Source organism: Cyprinus carpio, chromosome A16 (assembly GCF_018340385.1).
Source record: "Cyprinus carpio isolate SPL01 chromosome A16, ASM1834038v1, whole genome shotgun sequence".
Lineage (NCBI taxonomy): Eukaryota > Metazoa > Chordata > Actinopteri > Cypriniformes > Cyprinidae > Cyprinus > Cyprinus carpio.
In genome coordinates, this window is record NC_056587.1 from 16,830,380 (window position 1) to 16,844,974 (window position 14,595).

A 14,595-nucleotide genomic window follows, 5' to 3' on the forward strand; every position below is an offset into this window, starting at 1 on the left:
TTTACTGGAATTTTTTTTTTTTTTTTTTTTTTTACAATAAAAATCTTACCGATCCCAAACCTTTGAACAGTACTGTAAATTCACATTTTGGCGAAATCAAAGTTCCGCACAAGCTTCTAAGATGGAAATCTTACATAAAGTGGCATTCTAATGTGTATTTCCACAAAGAAAGCTGGAAATCAGGGTCAAAAGGAATGTAGCATTAGTCACGTGTTCACTAAAATGCACCATAGCTGTGACACGCTGGATGTGACTATACCATATTCATCATGGTGAAGTCCTGATGATTCACTGGCTTTGTTCCCTATCAGAGCAAAAATAAATACAGTACATTTAATATTTAACTTAATAAATAAAACAAATCATTTCTCTAACCTCAGCTGCTCCTCACCCTTAAAGCTGTGTGACTATCTCAAATGAACAAAAACCTTTTCTTAGGACACATTTTTGCTGCGTTCAAACTGGAACCCTATTAAGGCTATAAAACACTAACACAAAAACAAACGCTAGGCTTGAAGTCGTCCGGTTATTGTTCCTGGCTTTGGCTTTGCACTGTGTCCATGTAGGGGATGGCCAGCTCAGGTCGACGATAAAGCTCTCTGAGGGCTTCGAACTTGGGGCCCCAGTGCTGCAGGGAGTCGTAGGTGAAGACCTCCTCTGAAATGGCCGATCCCAGCGAGCTGAGGCTGCCCGCGCTGGAGCCCATTCCCTCAATGCAGTACACGTGGTAGGTGTCCATGGGGAACGCCAGGCTGTCATTGTCAGCCTCCCAGATGATGCGTGACACGTAGCTCTTGAAGTCCATGGAGCAGTGACCGCTGCAGCTGGCATTGTGGTGGTAGGGAAGGGTGGCTCCGTTGGTGATGTTTCCGCAGGGATGGACCTCCTCCTGAGAGCCCTGGGATGACTTGATGAGGGGGGCGGTGGTGCAGGAGGAGGACTGGGACAAGCTGGAGCACAGCGGCCTCTTCAGCTCAGTGATGTCATAGGCATTCTGTTGGACACACAGGCGACAGTTTTAATTCTGGGGAAGTGCTATAGAATGTCACTTTATGACTTCCATCTTAGAATAAAATGTGAATTAAAAACTCTCTGGATTTAAAAAAAATGCATTGCAAGAGGTCATGTGACAACAATATAGCACACTTTTGAACTGTATGAGGTACAGTAGGCAGTATGTAGAATGCAGATTGAAATTCTAAAGTGCTGAATGCTGCCACCTAGAGGATGATGGCATTGCAGTGTAGATGCTGATGGAGGTCATTCTCCTGACCTAAGTCTTACTGAAAGTAAATCAATATCTCCCCCGGCTGCCCTGAGTTAATGGAATACCTGGTCCTGCTCTCCTCCTCCCTCCTCGTTGTAGTTGAGGATGTTCTCCCGGATGTCCTCCCAGCTCTCCTGCTCCGCTGGGATGTGGTAAACACCTCGCTTGCGGAACTTATTCCGACTGCCCTTCTGATTCCATACGGTCACCGCCACAAGCACGGCTGCAGAGGACAGAGAGAGAGAGAGAGAGAGATTAATACAAGAATGATGAAACCAGTTATTAAAAGAATATTTTTGTTGAAGTGTGGATGCTTAAGGTAAGTGATGGTAAATCTTTTGTAACACATTTTACTTCCATAATTTGACATGCAAAGAGGTCCTAAAGAAGTTAATGAAAATGCTTCTCTGTTTAAACTGTTCAAAAGTTTGGGGTCAGCAAAGTTTTTTTTTTTTAAGTATTAAAGAAATTAATACTTTTATTCAGCAAGGATGCACTAAATTGCTTAAAAGTGACAGAATCCCAGATTTTGGGTCCCAGATTTGTGATTCAGAAGTGGAGGGGGAAAAAATCACGTTTTGATGAAAGATTACAAAGATTTTGAAAGATTTTTATCTTTGGAATAATGTGCACAATAAAAAAAAAACCCAAAACAAAAAAAAAAAAAAACATTTAAAAAGTAAACAGGATCAGTTTTACTTTCATATTTTGAGTGCAAAAGTCTGACTGCAGGCTTCAGCTTCCACCAGCTCATGTCATCTTGCCAGTTCATGGACGGTAAGACTCCTCTTTTCAATTAAAGACAGATAAATCCAAAAATAACCCATCATTTTCTGCCAAATTTCTCTGAAGGCCATAAGCCCAACCAATCCCATCATCTGGCAGCACGTTTCTCATTTTTGCTTCAGTTGATGAGTGATTTCTTCCTGCCTGCATGCAGTAATGCTTTAAAAAGGATTTGTGTGTCTGCTTGTGATGTGGCTGACGGTGTGTCAGAGCTGGCAGAGAGGCCTGGAGGGCACTGCCAGCCTGTCACATCATTTTTGTACCTGTCTGAGGTGCGCGCACACACACACACACACACACACACACACACACACACACACACACACAGATTACTGGCATGGCTCATCGTTCTTTTGAATGAGTTGGCTCTCTACTGACAGCTTTCTTAACTAACACAAAATTAGGTGGTCTTATTATGGTTCCACATTGATAAAGGAGACTTTAAAATGCTTTTCGTGAAAAGTGTTCCATGATACCCTGATAGTTACCGAAAAAGACGAGCAGACACATGCTGATGGCTAGGATGGAGCTCGGACTGAGCGCTGTGAGATGGAGAGATTTGACCCGGCCGATCTCACACCACTGGCCCCTGAAGCCATCTGGACAGCGGCACTGGTAGCTCTTGGTGGAGTGAGCCAGGCAGGTGCCACCATTACGACATGTGGTGGGGCCGCAGGGGGACGGGCCGCAATGCAAAAGACCTGTGACCTCATCCACCACTGCAACCTGATTGGCTGAGCACCTGGAGTGAGAGAGCAGACGTTGAAATGAAGGAAGAAGCATTTGACAGTGGGAAACGGTGTGGGAGAGAGTGTTCACCTGCACTCGTGTTTCCTCCACAGGTCGACGCAGTACAGCGGACTCAGGCAGGGTTTGGCACCGCAGGCGTCAGAGTGGCAGCCGGGCACAACTCCACGGCGCTCCAGCACAGTACTGAACTCTGTGCCCTTACCATCCAGCGGCAGAGAATGACCGTTCAGTCTTACATCCCGCATACAGCCTGTACAGTAAAAAAAAGTTCAAAATTTTTTTTTTTACTTTCTATTTTTTTTTTTTAAGGTTTACTAAGTATTTTTTTTCACTAGCCAATATAGCGGTGCACTTGGACCTTACAATGACTGTAATTTTAAATTGGAAATGTAATTTCGATCATCTGGTTTATTTTGCACCTGACTGTGCATAATTTCATTCATTACACATCTACTTCAAAAAAGGGAAGAGAAAACCCACCCTGAAAGTCTCTCTGTGTGTTTGGAGTGGCGCTGTTTCCCAGAAACACACTGGAGGGGTGAACTACTATTTCCTTTTTCTGACCCAGGACCCCTGTGACCTCTCGTGAACCCCCACCCTGCTCCAGTTGCAGGGTAAAGGTGTTGTCATAGCGATGAAGGCTGATGAAGACCCACTGGCCGTGGTTCACGTGATGACCAGTTAACTTCAGAGAGTGAGTGCCGTCCCCAAGGTTAGCACGGACAGTGAGGTACCCATCTACCATCTGAGAGACAAGAAGATAACACAGCGTTACAGCTTTAAAGGAATACTCCATCCCAAAAAGAAAATTTTGTCATTATTCACTTACCCCCATATCATTCCAAACCCGTAAAAGCTTTGTTCGTCTTCGGAACACAATTTAAGATATTTTGGATGAAAACAGGGAGGCTTGAGACTTGTCCCATAGACTGCCAAATAAATAACAGTGTCAAGGTCCAGGAAAGTATGAAAAGCATTGTCAGAATACTCCATCTGCCATCAGTGATTCAACCGTAACGTTACGAAGCGATGAGAATACTTTTTTGTACATGAAAAAAACAAAAATAACGACTTTATTCATCAATTCCTCTCCTCTGTGTCTCTCCAAATCAGTGTAACGCCATTTTGGCAATTCTGAGCTGTGCCGCGCCATAAGGATAAGCTTTTTACGTGTATTTAAGCTTTGGTTTGAAAGAAAACAACGCATCGGCGCAGTGTGGCTGACACAGAAGAGCATACATAATCTCAGAATTGCCAAAATGGCGCTACACTGATTTGGAGAGACACAGAGGAGAGGAATTGTTGAATAAAGTCGTTATTTTTGTTTTCTTCGTGTACAAAAAGTATTCTCGTCGCATCATAACGTTACAGTTGAATCACTGATTGCAGATGGACTATACTGATGATGCTTTTCATACTTTCCTGGACCTTGACACTGTTATTTATTAGGCAGTCTATGGGACATTCTCAAGCCTCCCTGTTTTCATCCAAAATATCTTAAATTGTATTCCGAAGACGAACGAAGCTTTTACGGGTTTGGAACGACATGGGGGTAAGTGATTAATGACAAAATTTTCATTTTTGGGTGGAGTAACCCTTTAAAAACATTTTCAGATGTATTTGGACACTAAAGGGATGATTAAAATGAATGCTATTGCACTAGATGTCATTGCATTCATGTGTGTCACTTACTTCCAGGATAATGAACTCGTTGGCGTCACGTGAGGCCATGCTGAGCAGGCTGCCCATGGAGGAGCGGGTTCTCAGCAGGAAGTGAGCCTGGGTTTTGCGTGGACTTCCTCCACCTCTCAGCTGGTACCTCAGCACACTGTCCTTCTCAAACGACCACTCAGGAAGGGCTTTGTCACACTTGTGTCCGCTATATCCAGGGTGGCAATCACAGCTGAAGGAGCCCCATTCCCCCAGACATTTCCCATGGACCCCACAGGAGGGTCCTCCAGCGGTCAGACACACACCATCTGTTAGGGCACATCCCGGGGCACTGTTCTTGCTCTCTGCTGCGCTGCCGAGGTCGTACACCTGACAGAAAACAGACACATGCACACAGAAAGGTCCGAGTCAGCACAATCTGAACCTCATTAATCCGTATCGACACGCTGTCAGAAAGTGGCTCGGGTGAAAGTCTGTTTTGTCCAAACAAAAGATTGTGGATTGGAACCCGAAAAACATTGTCTTAATCTCAGCCAGAAAAAGAAATGACGTTTAACACTGACAGGTTCATTCATGAAGGATGAGTATAAAGAATTTCTGCATTCATTTGTAAAAGATGCATTAGTGCATATTATGTGTAAAGTTTTGTGTTTCTGAATGATTTCCAGCAGAATTAATTTAGTTTTTGTTTTATGAATGAGGCACACTGTCAAAAAGCAAACAAAAAAACAAAACAAAACAGAAAGCACAGTGTTGTGCAATCATTTTTGAAATAGAAATATCTGCTATCATGTTTGTATTTACAAATAATCCATGCAAACAGAATTAGTGCCTTCCAAATTCACAGAAAATTGTATGCTTTAAATATTAAGCCAAAAATGCTTTTTTTGGGGAACGTGCATTTGTGCATGTGTCTTTGGCTAATATTTCCCACAGTCCCTTGCACAATCTAAGAACAGGAGTCTATAATAGTCAATTTTCCATTTTTGTCAGTTGATAGTTTTTTTTTCAACTTGTTTTGTTAAGTTCTATTTTGCTTTGGGCAAGACTCCCTCCAGAAAGCTAAACACATTTACACTGGTTTTACCTGACTATCCACCACCAGGTTCCTCACACATCCCACAAATCCTTTGTAATGGGGGTGTGACCTACGGAGTGAGTGTGTCTCTTTAACCCCACCCAACTGGAGAGGTTGGTAGACATCCAAAAACCTGAAGTGAAATGAGTAATTGTGGCATTTAGTTTACATCACAGGCAGGGACCATGATTTACTATTTGCTATTGCTAGTCAAAGGCAGGTGGTATTCTAGAGAGAATTTTTATTGGACAAACATTTGTATATGCCTTAGTGAAAAATAAGCTTAATAACAGCATTTTGGTCTGTTGTCCTGTAAAAAAAAAAAAAAAAAAGACAATAGCATATATATGAGCTAAAGGTATAAGGCCATGACACTTGGATGCCATCAAAAATCCACAAAACTCTAGTTTTCATTTCATGGGGTTCTTTAATAAACTTGGAATTTAATCAAATTTGGAATCCTGGACCAGCAAGCAAATGGTCTAAGTAGATACTTTTTAGCAGGGTATTTCTCTAACTATCAGTTTATTAATATAAAAAAGTTTACCTTTCACTGCCTGGCGTCTCTCCGGAGGCCTTGCACACCGACTGATCAGTCTCAAACATCTCAACCCCCAGGCCTTCCACCTCATTCACCATGGCACCAGAGCAGTGGTCCAGAATCATCTGGACAGTTTAACAAAAAAAATAAAACACACACACACACACACACACACACACAATGATGACTTCAAGGCAAAGTACTACACCATCTGCGTGCACGAGAGGTCACGTTTCATAATGGAATATTTTAGACCCAAATTCCAGAGGGCAATAAAGCTCACAATCTGCTTAACCCAATGTGAACCTCAGAGCTATGTGATGATCTGGACTCTCTGACAGCTTCATGTCTCAATAAAATTGAGGTGAGGTTGAGAACATTATAAAGTCAAACAAAAATTCCTCCAGGAATGGCAAATGCCCAGTGTCTTCTCCTGGTCACGTGCCTTCCATTTCAATCTATGCTTCTACCTTGCCATCGCTGATGATGTCGAGGTGATGCCAGCGGCGGTCTGTGACAGTGGCTCTCGCGGACAGCTGCAGTGTTAGGGTCCCCGAACCGTGATTCACACTTAGCACAGGAACTCCATTTTTCAGCTCTAATGAAAAAAAAAAAAAAAAAAAAAGAATCAGAATTGGATTAGAAGACACACAATATATTGATAATAGTGAATGCCAACAGGTTCAATGCCATTCAAAAGTTTGAGGTCTGTAAAATTTTCTAACATTTTTGAAAGAAGTCTCTTATGCTCAATAAGGCTGCATTTATTTGATAAAGGTACACTAGACACAGAAAAATATTATTACAATTAATATCTTTTAAAATAACATTAATTCCTGTAATAGCTGAATTTTCAGCATCATTACTCCAATCTTCAGTGTCTAATTTGATGATTTGGTTCTCAAGAAACATTTCTTATTATTATCAATATTGAAAAGAGTTGTGCTGCTTAATATTTTTGTGGAAACTGTGAAAATGTAAGGCATCTTTGTTGAATTAAAAGCATTAATCATTTAAAAGAAAATCTTACTGACCCTATTTGAAACCATTTCACAAATCAACACTGCAAAAAAGGGAGTTCTGGGCCTGAAGACTTGTTTGTGCTTGTGTTATTTGTGCTACAAACATGAATGACACCTTAAATAATGCAGCTTATAATTTTTTGAGCAATCAGACTTATGATTTTTGCCCAGAGGACCATAAAATGGCAAAACAGTCACATAGATTTGACCCCAAGCTATTTGGTGCCATTAGTACACTGCACCTTTAACAAGTTCTCAAACCCATCATAGGAAAGCATATGACACTGGTACCACAAACACATGTGACATGAAAATCTAATGCTGTTTTATGCCCCCTAAGATTGGTTTTGACCCCCAGCAGTAAAAAAAAATAAAAATGCTTATTCATAATCAATTTGTGGTCAGTTTGAAAATGCTGTCACTGCAGTGCAGGGCTTTTGCCCCAGTTCAATAAAAACATGTACCAAACTGATGATGTAAGCTTATGCAAGTCCATGGGAGGGTCGTTTCCTAAAAATCACATGACCAGTTGCACAATACAGTACTGGACAGGTGGTATAGAATCTGAATATGTGACCTTCACCAGTGACTTGGGGTCCAAATGAATGCTAACCCAAACCCCATTTACACCACTGCTGACCACACACATCTATAATTAATGACTCACTTCAAATTGTGCTTGTTGCCATTAATCGATTTTAATAACATAATTAATTGGTAGAGGAAATTAATGTCATGCAGTGTAACAAGAGAATCTTAAATTATGATGGTACTATGATGGATGTTCTCTCCATTATGGAGATTGTTTTTAAAGGGGTCATATGATGCGATTTCAAGTTTTCCTTTCTCTTTGGAGTGTTACAAGCTGTTTGTGAATAGATAAGATCCCTAAAGTTGCAAAGACTAAAGTTTCAAACCCAAAGAGATATTCATTATGAAAGTTAAGACTCATCCACACCCTCCTAAAACACCTCGTTTAAACATGCCCCCACATGTCTACGTCACGATGTGGTAAGATTTGCATAATGCCGCCCAAATGTTCACACAAAGTAAGAAGGCGTAACTTTATTGTTGCAGCTTGTTGTTTGTCGTTTCTCAGATCACAAATGCAGACAAGGTTTTATGTTTACGCGGCGCGATGCAACGTGTAAAAAGACAGTATAAGTCATTATAATCCATAATTATGTCACCACTGGATGCAACATATGCCTTGTTTATAATGGGTTTTAATGTTTTTGTCTTGTTGCGCCGGTGTTCTGACCGGGACATGGCATGACAGTATGGTAAGGGGCGTAACATTTCTGAAAAATCAACGTGTTTCAGAAAGGCGGGGCACAGAGTAGAAACAATAATGCACAGTATGTGGAAAATAATGTGTTTCTACAACAACAAATCGCACAAATAAATTACAACACACCAAAAACACAAAACAAAAATCATTTTAATACCAACACATCATAAATGTTTTAAAGGTTTTGTTCTTTTTTGTTTCTACTGAACAGTAAATGGTTTACATATGTGGTTTCAGTCCAAACTTTCAACTATTGTTTTCCATCATTTGGAGCGTGGTGTGTATGGTATTGTTAACAAATATTTAATTAATTTTCAGTAATTGAAATAATGCTATAATACAATAAAATATAAATATTAGATCTAAAACTTAAACTTAAAATTAGAAATGTCGCCTTGGGAACTAAATTAAATAAGTTTAAGTACTAAAATGACTAAAATAAAGTCATTTAAAAATGAATATAAATTAAACTAAAAATACAAATAAACTGTATAGAAAAACTAACAAAAATGACAAAAGCACACAACTAAAAGTATAACTAAATAAAATAAAAACTTAACACAAGCTTATTCAGAACATTACTAAATACAGAAATAGTACATACATAATACTAAACACAGTACATTCTAAATTGACAAGTCACATTCCACTGCACAATGCAAATAAACAGTGAAACATGGTCATTTGTCATATATACCCAGTGCAATGAAGTCCTCTTTTTCTCCAGGCTGAGGTGTTCCCATTGGGCCATTGTAGAACAGCAGGCCATTGCCTGCCTCTGTGATAAACTCCAGAGAGATGTGGCTCTGGAAGCAAGGCCTTATGGGAGAGAACCAAGCATAACCACTGCCTAGGAAACTGTGCTTGGTTTGCTGGCATTCTGGTCCATCAAACATAGGGGGACATTTACACCTACAACAGAGTAGTAGATTAGTAGTAGATTTTACTTCACCAAAAGTGAAACTGCATTATATGAATAAACAATGTTTATTCTATCATATACTAAAACAAGCAATTATTAACAAGACATGAGTGCTAGAACACTAGACAGTTTTACCTGTAGCCTAGTTCACTATCCACACAGGTGCCTCCATTCAGGCAAGGGTTTTGTGAGTGTGAAGAGCAGTGCAGGTGAACGCGCTCTCGAGCAAGGCAGCCACACTGAGCGCTCGCTTTGGCTGAGACGGACACCAAAGAGACATTCCCATTGTTCAGTGTTTTAGGGGTGTCACTGAATGTCACCTTGTTAGAGCAGCCACCCATCTGACTGCAGTCTGCATAGGTGCACTCGTCCACCCCCACCTGTAGAATGGGCACACCCAGAGCGGACTCCAGCTGAAAGAGAATTACAAATCTTACTAAATTACTTGTTGAATTAATGTTACTTCCACAACCAATCACTTTTTTACTATATTTGTTGATTGATACATTTTATTAATGATTTTTTTTTTCTACACATAAGCAAAACTGCACAACATATTGGAACAGTTGGCTACCCAACATTACTACAACTACAAGCAAATGTTATGTTTTAATTTTACAAATTTCTTTCTTTCTTTTCCCAACACATTCAACCTGTTATGTCCTTTAATTTACCAGTCAATATTCACTTTAGTTATATGGAAAAGACAACCTTTGTCATTCTACTGAAAATAAAATAAAATTAAATACAACAAAAAATCAAACAAAATAAAATATGGAAAAGAGCAGTTTAGAAAGAGTGAAGGAAATGTCTTATAGGTTTGGAACGACAAGCGCATACGTTTGGATGCCTATATTTTCATTTTCTTTCTGATGACTACATTTTCATTTTCTTTCTTTAGCACAAGAAAACATTTTTTTATTCAAATACATTATTATCCAAAACAATTTACAAGAGGCACAATGCAACGCAAGTGATTCACCATAATCATTTCTGTACGTGTTGTTAGTTTGAGTGTGTTTGTTTGTTCTGGACTCAAGGGCAGTCCATCATATCCCTCAGAAGCGGCTCTAAAAATGTCAGAGCAGCTTCCTGTGTAGTGCATCAACATCATCTCGGTGAGAGCATTAGCACCACGCTGGGCTGTGAAGAGCACCCACTCTACACCTGATTTATAGACTGGTGGATGCTGCACAGGGAGCAACATGTTCTTTCTATCCATTCCTCCCTCACTCCCTTTCAGAAATCCTGCTCGCCTCCCCAGCCCAAAGCGTCAGCCCACCGTCTCATACCTTACATGGAAATTAAATATTTATTGAACTGTTGCAAAGTGTCTCTCTGAGTGGAGATGTGAGACGCATGTAAATGTGAACGGCTTCATAGACTCCATGTCTTTGCCTATGTGAGAAACACAGGAGATGTGGATTGGTGAGAAAGTGTGATTTTTTTGTGTGCATGTCTTTGTCACCTTAGCTTTGTGCATTGCCATGTAGCCGTGGAGTTTCTCGGGCCTGTAGTATGGTGAGCCATGGGCGGCAAACCACACGCTAAGGTGATGCTGCATCGGCTGGCTGCCACTGGCCAGGCTAAAGATGTCAACGTTCTCAATATCAGTCTGGAAGAGTTCGGACAAGAGGCGGCGGAGACGCATGTATCGGCTCTCCTCAATCGCTGATGCTCGGAAAAACTCATTTGCAGTCAGGTCTGTGCATAACAAACACACACATACAAAGAACTTGCCATCAGTGTAAAACCCAAGTATATTTATTAATGCGGTCACATCGTACTGTTTCTTAACAATTTATTTTACAACTTAAAATATTATTTGTACCAAAATGTAGTTGTTGTTTTAGCCATATGTTTTCCACCATCTCTCTATTTTGTTGGACTTTTTCCCACACTGCCCCTTCTATGCTAAGACATATGCAAATAGCCTCTTCGTATGTGAAGTGAGTAAGGGCACTTACTCTCAGGCTGTGGACTGCATTATGCTCATTCATCAATATCAGCCTGCATTACATGTGACAGACTTACAAAATCTGCATTGAAATGTGATGCATGAACTTTCAAGGTGAAATGAAATAATTAATAAGCATAAAAATCAGCCACTTTTTTCAAATGGGATACAATGATGCAAATTCTATGCGTTTTTTCAAAATGCATTTGAGTTTCTAATACCAGATATTCAGCAATTTCAGAATGCTGGATTCAACCTTTTCATCAAACTGTTTTCTTTCAGTTAGCACAGGTTTTGTATTGTTTTATTTATTTATTTATTGGAACTGACTACTCATAGGCTTCTCTAATCTGAGCTCAGTTTTTGAGTGAAAAAAAAGAAAAAGAAAAAAAAAGATTTAGTTTAGTGGATAATTTTTGCAGTTCACTCAAAAACGGAGGTGCATAAGTTCAGATCAATAGCAATCATTTTCAAAAAGAAACACAAAACCTAATCGCCAGTTGAAAGAAAACAAGATGATAGAAATACAACATTTGGTAATAATATTGCATGATGAGTGATCTACAAACATTTTTTTTAGGTTGTTCATTTTTGACCATGAACTCCACAAGAGTAACAAAGTTGGAGTCCAATGCAGTAACATTAACTAACATTTTTGGGAAAAAGAAAATCCTCTCACATAACATGAAGGTTAAACATAACAACAATGTAAGCATATGTTTAAGAATTAATAGATTAATAAATTAAAACAAAAACAAGCTGTTCTATTGTCAGTTTATTTTTCTTTCTTTTTTTTGAAAGGAAGAGTTACTCACTGGCCAGTCTGATTGATCCAGCATTTCTCAGCGCCTCCTCCTTCAGCTCCATCACCATGACCTCGGCTGTTGAGGTGACGTCAGGCCAGCTCTTATCTGCCACCCTCACCTGCAGGCTGTAGAATCCAGCTGGTGTTCCCTCTCGGATGCTCAGCTGACCGGTGTTTTGGTTCAGGCTGAATTGCCTGTGTGGGTTCATGTTCAGTGGGGTAAAAGGATGAGAATGAATGCATGACTCAAGATTCAACTAGTGTCTTTATGATCATCTCAATTTACCACCTTTAAATATTTATAATAAATTAATCCTTTACTCATGCAGTAAATCAAGATGTTTAGGAGAATGATTGGTCTGTACTCACACAAAGTAATCTTTTATGGCTTTATAGCATTTGGAATATAGTGTACATATGGAGGGAAGGCTTTTAATATACTTTTGGTGTTTTTTTTATTTTATTTAGGAGTTCGACAGCATCTAGCATCAACTTTCTGTCTAACCCCTCTGTGAAAGAAAGTCATATGGGCTTGGACCAACATGAGGGTGACAGAATGGTATCAGAATTTCCATTTTAGGGTGAATTATCCCTTTAAACAAAGACAAACCAGAGGTAAAGTAACTGTACAGTAACTGGAGATTCATTCCCAGGTTCATTCCTGGATCATCACACATGAGAGAGCAGCACTGATGATGTAAGATAACTCAAGATGTATTATTTATGACAGTGTGTATATCAGTGAAAGCACTTATGTCAACTCCTGTCTCCATCTCCAGATGTGATGACCATGACAGGGACAGTTCTGCTGTTCTGGATAAGAGATTCCACGAACAGCTGGGCCACACCAATCTCTGAGTCTCTCTCTCTCTCTCGTATGGATATGCTCTTTCTCTGTATAGGTCACATTTGTATTATCCCTTTTCTGCATTTCCAAGCATGTCATTTGTGCACATTTTTCTTGCTTTTAAGCATGAACCACAACTCATCTGTGTGAGATATATGCTTAAAAATAGATAATTACAATACAATACGAGTATGCTTTTTTTTTTTTTAAAGAAATTAATACTTTTAATTAGTATGTATACTATAGATCAGCTGTCACAGTAAAGACTTTTTGTTACACATAAAAAAAATTCAAACAAAAGCTGTTCTTTTGAACTTCCTATTCATCAAAAAATCCTTTCCAAAAAAAGTCTGATTGGTTGATAACTTTTGACAATGTTTAATCCAGGTGCGAAAATAATTCATTTCTAGTGCAATTGCAACGGACATGTTTCAAGTGCATGCACTCTCTGGGCGAGAACAGCATATATCTGACAGAGCGCATCCCGTTTTGTGCGAGAACAAAGGAAATCCATATGAGAGTGGAGAGATTCACGCTCGCACATTATATTAATGTACTTTCGTGCTACAACCATGCACTCTCGAAATTTGTTGGTAAAATAACGGCACATCTATCTTGTAGTGTGAGCTTAGAGGACAAGGAAACAAAATGAAAATAGACATTTCATGTCTATTAAAGCAACAGCGGTTTATGGCTCTTAATATGGCGTTTGCTATTAAGCTATGTTTGGCCCTGTAACTTCAAACTATGTGAAGCAAGGTCGCTTAACTCACAGTAGTCATTGCTCAAATTAAATTCAATCATGTTCATATAACAGTAATAAAAAGCAACCCTAAAAACCCTAACCACAAAAAGATTCATTGGAAATTGCTGCATAGGGTTTACTTGACTCCAATGAAACGTTTTCATATGAATCGGTCATCTTCTCCTAAGTGCAATCTCTGTTCGCAAGGATCGTTAGGCACATTTTTGCATTTTTTTAGGGAGTGCCCCTCTCTCTCTCCTTTTTGGACTCAGCTCTCACAAGACCTTTCTTATTTGTTGGGTACTGAGATTTGTTTGTCTCCACGCCATTTTTTCATGAATGATTTTTGGGACCTCACCTTGTCTCTCCAACAAAGATGTTTACTGTTAGCTGCTCTCACTGCAGCAAAAAAATTGCTAGTCAACCGTTGGAATCCTCCTCACACAATGGACAGACGAACCTGGGCGTAATATATGTCATACATCATCTAAATGGAATTTTCAGCTTCTCGTATACATGGATCTAATGTGAAAACTGTTAATTTATGGCATTCATCTTTTAATGTCGTGTCATCTTTTCTAAAATCTTTGTAAATATTATTTTATTGAATTTTATGTATTAATTTTACTTAATTTATTTTTATTATTATTATTTATTTTACTTTATGTATTTTATTTATTATTTATTTATTATTTTTCTTCTCTACCCTTAAGTCTACCAGGGGGTGGGATGGTTTGGGATGGGTTCTAAATTTGCACAGTTGCTTTTTGTTTTATACTACTGTTCACAGAAGAAAATTCATTAAACAGTTATTAACAAAAAAAAAGGAATAGAAAGCAACCGAATGAAAAACTGCTTGGGTCGAAGCTACGCTCTTGGTGCCAAGAGATGTGTCACACTAGCTAACATCAAA

General features: G+C 39.3%; 1 protein-coding gene across 1 annotated transcript in view; it reads right to left on the reverse strand.

Moving 5' to 3' along the window:
- LOC109105055 (neural-cadherin-like) overlaps positions 1 to 14,595 on the reverse strand; it is a 118,747-nt gene continuing 104,152 nt past the window's right edge. The window contains exons 20-32 of the mRNA XM_042772984.1: positions 12,101 to 12,285; positions 10,797 to 11,032; positions 9,464 to 9,741; positions 9,104 to 9,318; positions 6,564 to 6,691; positions 6,100 to 6,227; positions 5,562 to 5,685; positions 4,496 to 4,843; positions 3,284 to 3,548; positions 2,873 to 3,053; positions 2,542 to 2,795; positions 1,333 to 1,490; positions 1 to 994 (exon numbers count right to left, since the gene is read on the reverse strand). Coding sequence (XP_042628918.1) covers positions 527 to 994; positions 1,333 to 1,490; positions 2,542 to 2,795; positions 2,873 to 3,053; positions 3,284 to 3,548; positions 4,496 to 4,843; positions 5,562 to 5,685; positions 6,100 to 6,227; positions 6,564 to 6,691; positions 9,104 to 9,318; positions 9,464 to 9,741; positions 10,797 to 11,032; positions 12,101 to 12,285 — 2,968 coding nt within the window. The 3' untranslated portion in view covers positions 1 to 526. The remainder of the gene's footprint in view (positions 995 to 1,332; positions 1,491 to 2,541; positions 2,796 to 2,872; positions 3,054 to 3,283; positions 3,549 to 4,495; positions 4,844 to 5,561; positions 5,686 to 6,099; positions 6,228 to 6,563; positions 6,692 to 9,103; positions 9,319 to 9,463; positions 9,742 to 10,796; positions 11,033 to 12,100; positions 12,286 to 14,595) is intronic.